This window comes from Pagrus major, chromosome 10, assembly GCF_040436345.1.
Source record: "Pagrus major chromosome 10, Pma_NU_1.0".
Taxonomy (NCBI): domain Eukaryota; kingdom Metazoa; phylum Chordata; class Actinopteri; order Spariformes; family Sparidae; genus Pagrus; species Pagrus major.
The window spans coordinates 3,993,799-4,007,207 of NC_133224.1; the positions used below are offsets into that span (position 1 = coordinate 3,993,799).

At 42.6% G+C, this 13,409-nt stretch overlaps 1 protein-coding gene across 1 annotated transcript in view; it reads right to left on the reverse strand.

The window, feature by feature from the left end:
- Positions 1-6,394, reverse strand: part of cyp26b1 (cytochrome P450, family 26, subfamily b, polypeptide 1) — a 38,573-nt gene extending 32,179 nt beyond the window's left edge. Inside the window, exon 1 of the mRNA XM_073474821.1 lies at positions 5,137-6,394. Coding sequence (XP_073330922.1) covers positions 5,137-5,340 — 204 coding nt within the window. The 5' untranslated portion in view covers positions 5,341-6,394. The remainder of the gene's footprint in view (positions 1-5,136) is intronic.
- Between the last annotated feature and the right edge of the window lie 7,015 nt (positions 6,395-13,409).

A 13,409-nucleotide genomic window follows, 5' to 3' on the forward strand; every position in this document is an offset into this window, starting at 1 on the left:
CGGGCTCATTCACAAACTTAAATCGCACAAACACACAGTACAGTCTGAGTCTCAGTGCCATGTGTTCATTTCCTCTGGTCTGACCCAGATTCAGTCCAGCCCGTCTGCACCGCATGTGTGTATATTTGTGTGTGTGTGTGTGCGTGCAGTGGTGTATTTGTGTATGAATGTGTGTGTGTGTGTGTGTGTGTGTTTGTGTGAGAGGTATCAGGACCAGCTCAGGAGAAGTTGTGTCCAGAATAGCTGACTGGTTTCCCCCTTGAGTCCGTGTGTCGATATCAGAAATGTACGCTGCAGCGGGAAGAAAGTTTGAAGGACTCCATTACCCAGAATCCTTAGAGCACTCCATTAGTTGCCTTTATTAATACCAATACTCTACAAGATTGTTTTTAATTCCATATTAAACCATCAATTAATTGGAAACCACATCCGGGAACTTTGCACGTTGGTGACCCCAAGTGGCAGCAGGCGGTAACTACATCCAATTCAGACATCAATCTTTGTACGTTAGTGAAGAAAATTCTGTATTTCACATGAAATTTGAATGTTTTTTTTAGAAACCACTTTATTCTTTCAGTCTGACCTCTGATTTGTAGCTTTTCTCCTGCTGAGGAAGTTTCATAGCGTTTAACTTCAAATCAGACAAATCTTCAGCGTGATTTAAAATCCAGGAAGAACTGAATCCATTTTTTGTCTCTTTGCGTTTGAAACAGTTTTGTTAAAAGTTCCCAAAAGTCAAACTTCAAACTTGAGTAAAAGTAAAGATATCGTGGTAAAATATTACATCGGTGAAAGTCACCCATAATAATAGTACTCGAGTAAAAGTCTTAAAGTATCTGATATTAAATGTACTTAAGTAACAAAAGTAAACGTATATTTACGTGTATGTATTTACTGTACGGGTCGTTATCGGATCTGATATCGTTATCAATGTTTTTTTAATCTGATTGCTAATAAAATACATTTGATTCAGCATGTAATCTACAAAGTAACTAGTAACTAAAGTTGTCAAATAAATGTAGAGTGTCAAAAGTACAGTATTTGCCTCTAAAATGTCGTGGAGTGGAAGTATAACGTAACAAAAAATGGAAATCAGTACAAGTAGCCTACCTCAAAATTGTACTTAAGTACAGTACTTGAGTAAATGTACTTAGTTACATTCGATTACTGGTCTGAACAGCTGCAAACTTTGTATCCGTAACTTTTACACAGTATGTTTTAACCCCCCCAAAAAAACAGAATTAAACAAACCAGCATTTGATGAATTTTGCTGTTATATCCGCAAAAAACAGAAATCCACACAAGTTCTCCTGAAAGCAGCGACGTCACTCTTCGGTTTAGTTTATAAAAATGTGGTACGAGCTGCCGTTTAAACGTAAAGAACTGTTTGGATTCATGCTCGTGTTTCATAAATCAAACATTTAAATGAGCGTACGGTTAAAGGTCGCATGTGGACGTCCATGCACCTGTATGGAAAGCATAACTAATGTGTGTTTATATCGACATATATATATATATACGTGAATCCGCGCCATGTAGGTAGTGTTTCAGTGCACGTGCGTGCGTGTGTGTGTGTGTGTGCTCGGTAGTAACGCTCCTGCTTGGCACCGGCCCTTCACAAAGCTCCGGCTCCTAATGAGAGCAGACAGGTCTCTGGCGGAGTGACCATAAAACTATTCCTAACTGCGGATCGCTTTAAAATGGATCCGTCACAAAAATGTGCTTCTGCTGCCGCTGCTGCTGCTGCTGCACGTGTGTGTGTGTGTGTGTGTGTAGTTAAAAATATATACCGTATGTATATAAACTCACATTTAAACAGAAAGAGTGTTTATGTAGGAAATCTGGAAAAGAGGAGACGGAGTAAGAGAACAAGGGAGTAAAGAAAAAGAAACTGAAGAAGCTTGAACACGTTCAAGATGCATGAAAAAGGTATTTTTTGGCAGTTTCACGACTCAGAAATCTGATGTTCAACTACAACAAAACTGCCTTTTGTTCACACAAAATCTGCAACTTAGTGTTTCGATACTTTTAAACAAAGGAGCAAAGATTATTATCCTTCACTAAAGCAGCTGTGTGAGTTTTAACATCATTATTTAGCTGTCCAGCAACACCGTCGCTCAGTCTCGCCGCTCTCACAGCATCGTTTTAACTCACTGTTCACGACCTGCTCAGCTCCAAACAGCAGAGGGACACAGTTAGCGACTAGCTGGTGAACAGAGTGGAGCATTAAGCAGCTTAAGAGTCAGATATTTCCTTCAGGATTTGGTGGTGGAGACCAAAAATGGAGCAAAAAGAGAGAGAAACACGACTCTAAATAAAGACGGTGTTACTTCATAATTGCTTGATTTGGGACGGCTGTGCCTCAGGAAGTAGAGCAGGTCCTTTCCTATAATCAAGAGGGTTGATGGTTCAATCCCGGCTCTGGCTGCATGTCAAAGTGTCTCCAAACCCCAAATTGCTCCCAACGGCTGTTCGGTCAGTGTGTGAATGTGTTGCATCGCAGCCTCTGCCGTCAGCAAATGAATGGGTGAAAGAAGAAGTGTTGTGAAGCATTTCGAGAGGTTGCTAGATAGGAAATATGATATGTGCTAAGAATGCCGTATCAATATAAAATAAAAAGTTGTGTTCACAGCTTCTATCCGTTTATTGTGCGTTTAAGTATCAAATCAAACCACAATTTCATTAACAAATACCGTCATTTAATCCGGTGAAGACAAATTTGTCACTCATCTCGACCGGAAAACGTTTGCAAGCCTCAAAGGATAACTCAACCAGTTGCATTGTGGGTAATGTAGGCTCCATGTTTTGAAAAGGAAAAAGAATGCGTGGAATAAAACAGCTGATATCTCTGGTTCTGCTGTGTTTATTTTGATTATTTGTTGGAGACCAGTGGGCTGCTTTTTAAAACATGGCGCCTACATTACCCACAATGCAACTGGGCCACTTAGTGACATCACCGGAGGCAGTTTATCACATCACCCACAGCTTCCTCTGGAGCCACAAATGGCTTTAAACTCCTGTTTTCACGTGTGCAGTTGAACTCCTCGAGACCTGTAAACACACTTCAATGCGTAAAAACTGGTAGAGTTGCCCTTTAACGCCTCACTTCAGGGGATGTGTCTGCTGTTATGAGCTGAAACAAATACCATGGTCTGTCTGCAGCCATGTTGGTTTGCCCTGACACTCTTAATCAAGACCATTTGGTACAAAAAGAAACCAAAACATCAACCGCTGAAATTCTTGACTCGGGGAGCTCTCTCTCCTCTCTGACTCTCTCTGGAGCCCCTCTGACATCTCGTCTACAGGCGCAGTCAGGCATCAGACTGGTAGCTGAGACATGAAGCAGCATCTGGGCAGCAAGCTCCCATCAGATCTGCATCTCTTCCCACAGAGCAGATCATCAGGCTGCAGCCCAGCTTCTCTCTCTCTCTCTCTGACAGACAACATGTATGAGGCGTTTTCATTCAGATCAGGTCAAAAAAAACCTCCTCCTCACGCTGCTGATTCCTCTCGTGGAGACCTCATAAGTGTAGACACTCTCAGCCTTTCATTCCTCTATCTGACTGACACCCCTCCACCCCCTCCACCCCGCCTCCCTCCAGAAACTTGGCCGTGGTCCTCGCTTGCATTCCGGGAACGCGTCTCGCTCGGTGTCAGATTGTAACGGAGAGGAGCACCGCGAGTTCAAGCCCCGTGCCTCCGCTCGTAGAGACCTTTTTTCTCCCGTTTTTTTCTCTTTCTCTCCTCCAGCTCTGTCTCTTTTTTTTTACTTGCCACCCCCTCCACCCTCAGTGTCGGCTCGCTCCTGGGAGCCATCAGTGCGCGCTGACAACCGCTGCTTAGCGGCGGGACTCCCGGTGGGGTCAAAATACAAGAATCTCAGCTGATAAACGTCCCTTTCTTTCTTCTGCTCTAAAAATAAAGATTAATCGTTCCTTCTGCACACTTGTTTGACTTTTCCTGCCTGATGAGGAGAAAATTAGAAGATCAGATCCTCAAGTTTTGGAGCAAACTCACCAGTAAATGATGACTATCCCTCTCAGGGGTTTTCCTTTTTTTCTGCAGCTCTACACCGCCTGTCAGTCCGCATGTAATGATTCAGAAACATGCAGCATGCTGGGAAACTTTCCTCGGATGCAGCCAAAGATGAGCCCGCAGGGAGCGGAGCAGGAGAAGAAAAAAAGGGGGGGTGCGCACTTTACCCTCACCTTCACCCTTCACCCTTTTACGCACGAAACTTTCTCTCCCTTCCTTCACCTTCCCAGATAATCAGCACATTCTTGTCATTTCTGCACATTAAACATTGAACTTTAATTTGAAAATCTCAGAGAAAAAGACTTCACAATCACTTCTGTATTTGACTAATAGCCTCCATATCAGATATGAGCGATATCCTATCAGCCTGACTGCAGGGAAAGTCGCGCCGCGACCGGCTGACCCGACGCGCTCCCGTCTGAGATGATAATGAAATAAACACTGATCTGATCGCCCGGTGGAGCCACAGTGGAGTGAGGGATTGATTACAGGCTTTTAAACTAATCAAAAGTGAAGTGAAAGTCTCGTGTGTGGCTGTGCGCGGGCACAGGCGCGCAGGATGAGGATGAACCAGCTCAAATTGACTCAAAGACACAAAATTTACAGGAAAATCGTGATTAATCAAACTGTGGTGAGACTTTATGAGCAGATTCAACACTCAACGTCATGAAATGTGGAGCCAAACTGATAAAAGTGGTGAAAAATGTACGAATTTTAGTGGAAAAAGCACTAAATTGCGTTCACACATTTAAAAATAAACACCGCAAAATGTGTACAAATGTGCAATATTAGCGATTAAAAGTCTCTGCTGGTCAATATCAACATGATCTCACTGTACCGTTGCAGACTAACTCATCAGTAACTCCATACTCCAGGAATAGATCCGTTACAGGAGCGCACTGCAGCGAGAATGTGTAAAAATGCAATGAATGAAACTTCAAAATGCAAAAAAAAAAAAAGTATGAAAAGTCTTCAAGAATAAAATAAATTAAAAGATCAGACTGATTTCATCGGAGTCCCGCTCCGTCCCCGCAGACACCGGGACCCGCGCTGACCCAGACGCCGTGTCTGCCCCCCTCCCCGCCCCGAGGGCGCGCTTACCTGCAGGAGCCAGTGGCAGGTCTCGCCGATGAAAGGGAAGCCCATGGATCCTTTGGGCATGGGGAGCTTGCAGTTTTTATCCCGCGTCGCCGTCCACCGGAGCTGCCACAGCTGCTGGGACACGGCGAGGAGCAGCGCCATTGACACCAGGCAGGCGGCCAGGGTGGCCAGAGCCGAGACGAGGTCGAAACTGTCGAACAGCATGATGATGGAGAGCCCGGCGGTCTCTCTGGAGCTCTGGACGACTCTCAAAAAAAGCTGCGCTGAAGCTTCTTTAAACTTTGGTGGAAAAATGTGTAAATCTCGATCCAAGTTGGATTTTTAGAAGTTTTTTTTTTTTTTTTTTTTTTGCGTAAAAGCGCAGCGCTCCTTTACGCACTCCAAAGCCCTCTGGAAGTGACAACAGGCGGTTGTGTTTTCAGAATGAATGAACTCTGTGAGGAGCTTTGCTTTCAGATAGACTGAATCTCTCTCTTCTTCAAATAGTCACAAAAGTGGCGTTTCTGTGCGTAAAAAAGTGCAAATCAAAGTGTCGGCTGAGCGGAGGAGATGCTACAGGTGAGCTGCGCTGCCAGGCTCCCCGTGTCTTCTGTATCACACCTCAGCGTGTAAAGTGGAAAAAATAAAACCATTAAAACTCACTTTGTTTTAATGATGTAAGCACTGAGGACAACAATCACACAAGGCTGGGGACTGTCCTGATGTTTGAAATCTCATTTTTGGTCTCGTTTGTGGGTCAGTGACTTAAAATGAAGTTTTTTTCTTTCTTTCTTTCTTTCTTTTAAGTCTGAAAGCAACAAAAAATCTCTCAAGGTGACACGTTTATGTCAAAAGCTGGGACAGCGTGGGACACGTGGAAAAAGTGAAGCCGAGCCCTGGAACTAACAAGGGCTTTACTTTTTTAAAACTTCTCGAGGGATGGAAAGACTTGGTTTGGGGGGAAAAAATGAAGGAAAAGTCTTCCAGGAATCGCGTCTCTCTCCTCTCAACTTCCAGAAAAAAAAATGTTTTCTTTTTTTAAAAAAAGAAAAAGAAAAGAGCCTCTTTGCAAAAAGTTTTAATCTCTGTCTGGAACAAGCACGAGGAAGATAAAGTAGAGTGCAGACTTTTAAGATCCGTGAGTGAAAAGGTGCGCAGGAGATGCTCAGGAGCCACCGTCCTCCTTCTGCTTCTCTTACTTTCTGTCGTCCACTCTCTTCTCTGTGTACCTTTCTGTTTCTGAGAGCGCTCCCCTCTCTCTCTCTCTCTCTCTCTCTCTCTCTCTCTCTCTGGCTGCCTATACAAGTCACCCTCAGTGTGTGTGTATGTGTGTGTGTACGTGCGTGCGTGCGTAAAAGAGTGTGTGTGCGTCAAGCCAGAGGCACCAATGAGTGTTTATATAGTGCGGAGGCAACTGGAAGGCGAATAGGCAGCCAAGGGCTCCCGTCGCCCCCCTCCAACCCCACCCCACCTCACTCACTCCAGCGTCGGCTACAGAGCGAGAGAGACTCCCCTCCCCTTCCCTTCCCTCCATCCCTCCCCTCTGCTCCACCTCTTTCAACTCCTGGAGGACCCCCCTCTCCCTCTCTCCCTCCCTCCCTCCCTCCTCCTCCTCCTCCCTTTCCCCTCCTCTTCCTCCGCTCTCCTCTCAGAAGGAGGGGTGGTGTAAAGTGAGCGGCAAGCGGCGCAAGAGGAGAGGAGGCTCGGAGCGTGCTGCAGCTGGCAGAGCGCCAGTGAGAGAGAAGCGAGGCTTGCAGTTGCGTTTATGGCTTGTGTCTCCGTGCGGGACGTGCGCACTGCTCAGCTAATCACCTGCAGGCTGAAGCAGCGCTGCGCACACATCAGGACTGATGGAGCCTCATTTCTCCCCTCGAGCTGAGGCACCAGACTGCAAATCAGTAACAAATTTAACTGTAGTTAGTTAAAGAATGAAAACAGCGCCAAGGATCCAAGACGCGCCTTTACGCACGGAGCCTGGCGCGTGTTTCTAGTTTAAACTCTCCTCCTCTTGTCACAATATCTTCATGTTTTCTCACGTCCGTGTTCCCGGCGCATCATGGGACACGAAGCGCGGACCTCGGACCCCAAACTGACATCATTTAGTCCCGAAATGAGTCCGTGGCAAAAGGCTAAAATCTGTCTAAACGAGAGGAACGTTGGTCCAACAGTGTGAAAGTGATTTCATTTACGGATTATCACTTTATTCTCTTCATATTTAACTTTGAGTCACTTTTCCAGTCACATTCTTTAGATTTTTCTGACATTATTCCTGTTGTTTCTGACTCTTTCCTTCTTCATTAGGTCTTTTTTTGATTATTTTTCAGAGGAATCAAGAGTCATTTCTTTCTTTCTTTCTTTCTTCCTCCCTCCCAGGTGTCTCCTTCTTCACTCACCTTTACATTGTTGCATCCTCTCCTCATCATCTGACCTCTAACATCCTCCTTCTTCCAGCAGTTCTGTGTTTTCAGGGGTATAAATCTCCTGTTCATGTTCCCTGATTAGCAGTAATGGAATGTAACTAAGTAGCCTACATTTACTCAAGTACTGTACTTATGTACAGTTTTGAGGTACTTTACTTGAGTATTTCCATTTTCTGCAACTTTATACTTCCACTCCACTAAACTTCTGAGAAAATATTGTACTTTTTACTCCATTACTTTAGTTACTAGTTACTTTGCAGATTCCATGAGCCAAAGTAGCTCATTTTTAAGTAAACTGCTTTAATCTGTGACAAGATTTGTTTTTAAAAAACTCAAAAATAATCAGAAAAATGCTGAATATTGGCTCTTATAACCAGTCGAATTATAATGTATATAGATTTTAAAATATGTATAAGGTACTTTTACTTCTACTTTTGCTACTAAAGTACATTTAATCAGATTTTAATGGGTGTATGTGACTTTCACTGTTGCCAACGTAATATCTGGACACAAAATCTACTTTACTTTCACTCATCACACTGTTTCAGACACAAATTAATGAAGGAATGGCCTCAGTTTTCCTGCATTCCTCATAAAAATCAAACAAACATCGCTTTGAACAAAAAACACACTTAAGATTTGTCGGATTTCAAAAATTCATCTCAAACATCTGAAACTGAAACTTCTTCAGCAGGTAAAAGTTTCAAATCAGAGGTCAGACTGAAAGACAAAAGTACAACTGTTGAGTTCAATCAGCGGGTTCATCACCCGTCTCTCTCCTCTGAATCAAACGTGACTTCAACTCTGACGACCTGCGGGCTGAACCGCCTGACTCAGAGGTCACGGGTTCGACTCGTCACGTCTTCCCAGTTCTTCAGAACACAAACAGGTTGAATCGGTTGCGGGCGCTGGGGGAAGTCAGGGGTGTTCTCGGCAAGCTGCTGTGCCACAGCCCTTCCAAAGAAAATGACTGGCTTCATATGGTCCTCTGATGGTGATCAGGAATGTAACAGGGTGGAGACCCTGACCCTGGCTGACTCAAACTTAGTCTGCAGAACTTCATTCAGAAAAGCACAAATTTAAGTTTCAGCAGTTTGTTTCACAACTTCTAAGTCAAATTATTTCTTAGTTTACTTTTGCCTCTTCTTCAGCTTCTCCTCACCATCTCCTCTTTCCTCCCATCCCCCTCTTCTCCTTCCTCTTCACCCATTTCCTCCTTCTTTCTGCCTTTTCTTCATTTATGCCCTCGTTCAGCACAGACTAAGGAAGAAGTCTCAGAGGTATTTCACTGTAGATCTCCGGGTCTTTCTCTCTCTTTCTCTCTTTCCTTCTCTCCTTCTCAGCGTCTCTGACAGCGGCTCAATGCTGCCGCCTAGCGGAGGAGAAACTCATGGCAGCCGGCCAGAAAGAGAGGGAAGAGAGAGAAAACAGAAAGAGAGCATTGTTTTGATTTTCTACATGGTTTAAGTCAAAGGTCTGCACTCTCTGTTTTTCCTTCTCTTGTGAAAATTTATAGTTGTGCACAAGAATTACAGCTCTGGTGGAGACACACTTCAACACACACACACTGATATTTCATAAATGATGTGCTGACATGACAGAAAGCTTTGGATGAGTCAGTGTGCTCGTCTGTGACTGTCTGAGGCTCAATATCTGATCGTGACTCAATAGATTTTTTGGCCATGACCTCTTTAATTCTTGATCTCGTTTCAAGGATCATTGAGTTGTGAATAAATAAGAAGTTATTAAGAGGTTTAGAGGGCTTGAAGCAGCATTAGTTATTTTATTGTGAAGGGGAGAACTCTTGACTCTTGTGGCCTCAGATTTCAACTGTGAGTTCAAATCGGTTTAGTGAATCTGATACGATGCCGATCAGAGGTCGGACTTTCATACTTTTAGGAAAACAGTCTCACCAAAAGATCCATCTAAAAGCTTTTTGATCATATCACACAATCTTCCTCGGGAGATGAAGTTTCCCAGTGTGATGTTCACATTTCCATTTCTCAGAGCACTTAAAGGAAAAGATGAAATATGACTTTATTCTCTTAACACACAAAGTTCTTCCCAAGTGACACATATTTTCAAAGGTATATTTTTGTTAAACATCATCGAGAAAAATACTAGAAGTGTCTTTGTGGTGCTTTTTTAACCCTCTCCCTGTACTAGGTCATTGTCAAGTTCTACATTAATAATAATCATTAAGTGTAGTTTAAGTATATTTATAAAGAGAAGATAAAAACCCAATTTCCAGACCTAAAAAAAGCATTAAAAATGTTAACGTTAAAATGTTAAACTTGTGTCTGTCTTCATCCATAATATGCAGTAACTTTAGTCTGAGTACTTTTATAACAAAAAGACAAAAACAAAAACAGAAATAAATAAAAAATGCTTAAAAAGAAATCAAACCAAAAAGCAGAAACTACAAACACAAACAAATAATGTGGAATAACAACTTCACAAACACTCGACATGAATGAAAGATGCACATCGTTTACATACGGTATCTACACGAAGCACGTTCAACCTCCACCAACACGCCAGTGACCCGTGGATTACTGTAAAGTAAAGACTGTATGTAACGTATGTAAATCCTCCAGGAGAACAGCTTTAAGGTACAATCCTCCATATTCATACACTCAGGCACAGAAGAGCCTGTTTTTCTAGACAGATTATGCTAAATGTTACTTAAACCTTGAAAAGGGACGACATAGGAACTGGTCACCCTGGTAAAATATACACTTTGCGTTTAAATTTGCATTTATAAAGGTCGTCTGATGTTGTGAATAACTGCACAATATAACAAAGCACACAAGGCTTTCATTTTGTGCCAAATGTGCTAATATGAGTGAACATCGGGGCCCCTTTTCCCAAAGTCCTCAAACATTTACCTGGTTTGCCTCTCCTGCCTCTGTCAGTTTCACTTGGGTTTCACAATAAAAGTCCGAATGTTGGCCTCGGATTGAACTTTTGATCAACAAACAAAAGTTCAACTCGCACAGTTTTCCAAATGTCGGGATCAGAGCTACATAGACATGAACTTTAGGTGAAGTGGTGGGAGTGTCAGCACCATGGATAGCATCATAGCACTGCAGAGAGACAGAAACAAGTCATGTATATCTTTTTTTTAACATAACTACATACAGGAGAGACAGAAGTAGAAGTTGAAGAAGTTAATATTTGAGCTCACCTGATTCTCATAAGAAAATGTGTACACATGAGGATGAACCTTACAAAATAAAACAGGAAATAGCTCACCAAAAATCCAAACCATCACAGAGCCATGCTGCTTGAGTGACAAAAAAATGCCAAATACTTTCCAGTTCCAGTCACTCAATGAGAGGATTTGCTGCTTTTGACTATTTAATATGTATCTTTAGGTTTTGGAGTGACATATAAGTTGAAGATTGCTTGATCATTTTAAAAAACGAGTATTAGCGCAGCAGCAGATAATGACCATAACATTTTGTGCAGAATACTATGAGGTCACAGTTCATTTAACATCTAAACTTTGGATATCGAATGTCTTTACTTCATTATTTGATCCTATTAGACATTTGTCTGTCAAATTTTATGTATGAATTCCTGAGTAATGGTCAAAAATGCATTTTGTGAGGCCACAGTGACCTTGACCTTTGAACCATTGTCACCAAATTCAAATCGGCCTATCGTTGACTCATAGTGGACACTTGTACCAAATTTGAAGAAATTCTCTCAATGCATTCTTGAGATACCGATTCATGACAATGGGACGCCACGAGGTCACAATGACCTTAACCTTTGACCTTTTGACACCAAAATTCAAACAGTTCATCCACAAGTCCAAATGAACGTTTGTACCAAATTTGAAGAAATTCTCTCAGCGTTTTCTCGAGATATCGCCTTCACAAGAATGGGACGGACGGACTGTTTGGACCCTGTCTTGGCAGCTCTTCCGTCTCTGGATGGTTGAACTCAAAGTCTTTTTATTGTTTGCACTGCAGTTTTATTTAAGCTGATAAAACATGCTCTTAATGTTTGTTTATATTTGTTTTTACATACTGTACCATACCTCAGAGAAATCCGTGTATGATAGGGTTAATATAGATTAGGGGTTTTTTTTGTCTCGTCAGTCAAACGTTGTTTCAGCCTCCCAGCAAACATTTAAAAACCACATGCCATCCATGGTTACATTGGATTGAATGTTACGATCATGTATTATATCACTAATACCCGAGCAGGAATTCTTGACTGTGATTATGGGTACGACAATGATGTAATAGACACCGCTGGCAGCATTAAAGAAACCATAATCACAGAGGAAAATGCCCTTGAAACATAACTAACATTTTACTGATGCAGTGGCGCTTCATTTAACTACTTTAAATACAATTCAGAAGTTGAGTCTTTTGTTCCTAACTTTAGGGTCATTTTTCTTTTTTGTCCAATGTTTGCTGATTTTGGGTTGTCTTTTGTTTGTTTGCTGTCTAATTTTGGATAATTTTACCTCTTTAGGCTTCAGACAGTTTAAATGAAACCATCTCAGATGTTTAGAGGAGAAATGTCTCCATGATGAAAGATCTAACAACAACCTCAAAGACCTCTGCCAAGATTCTTCCAGTGATCCTGAAGGCTCTGGCCGTTTTTAGGATGTCCTGGCTGCAGTATACCCCTATTTGACCAAGGTGGTTCAGGTGCTGGTTCGGAGTCAGCTCCTACTCTGGCACCATTTGCATTTCAACCCCCAAAGAACTGGCTCTTGGTCAGGAAAACTGGTTCTAGAGCAGCACCAACACTTTACTGGTCTAGAACAAAGGACCGCTTACGTCAGGGCTGGAGGTGGATTTATCATGACTATAATCACCATTTTTAAAAACCAGAGCTAATGTAGCATGTCCGGACCTATACACAGGGGAATACACAAAAGATTTTCACTATGGATGCGAAATCTAAGCAACAGTGGTCCATTTGGATGCCAATGTAGGCATGCAAAGCCACGAGCAACACATGTAAAGAGTCAGTGTAGTCCGCCATAGCTGTTCCTAGCAATGCTGGGAAATTGGAGACATAGACTGTGACTCTATGTCGGCTCTCATGCCTGTGGAAAAGCAAACTAGTTCTTGAAGTAATGCAGGTTGAACCAAGTCCAAACCAGCACTAGCACGAGCCCAGAACCAGTCTTTGGTTTGCTTTGGTTGAAATGGGTCGATAGAAGCTGAGGATGCAGAGTGGCAGACTGGAGTGGTGGCTCCCATATAAAATATATATATATATATATATATATATATATATAAAAGGGGGTGATCAGTGTGTGCTCCAATTATCAGGGTATCACACTATTCATGCCAGGGTTTTGGAAAGGAGGTTCCCCAGGTTAGTCCCTGTAGGAGTTTAAGCTACTTTGGTCATTGCTATGAGCCATCCATTCCTTATATAACCGGAGTGAGGGTTGTGTCAATATTTGGTAGGAAGTCGAGCACGTTTCCAGTTGACTTTCACCAGGGTTTTCCGGTACTACCGATTCAGTGATTTTCATGGATAGGATCTCAAGATGCAACTGACCTCAGAAATGTTTCTTTGCAGATGATACCGTCCTCATCAGATCGTGACTTCAAGCGATACCCTGGGGCGGTTTGTAGTTGAATGTGGAGCACTTCCAAGTCTGAGGCCATGGTTTTCGGCGTGAAAACTATGGATTGGTGCGCCATCATCAGTAATATGGGTGTTGTGCGGGACTGTACAGCAAAGCTTTCAGTTTACCAGTCGATCTACCTTCATGAGCTTTTTGTGAACGAAAGAGTGAGGCCACAGATGCAGGATGCCAAAATAGGTTAAGAAGCTTAGAAATCCAGCAGGACTTCGGAGTAGAACTGGCTCCTTTGTGTTGAAAGGAACCTG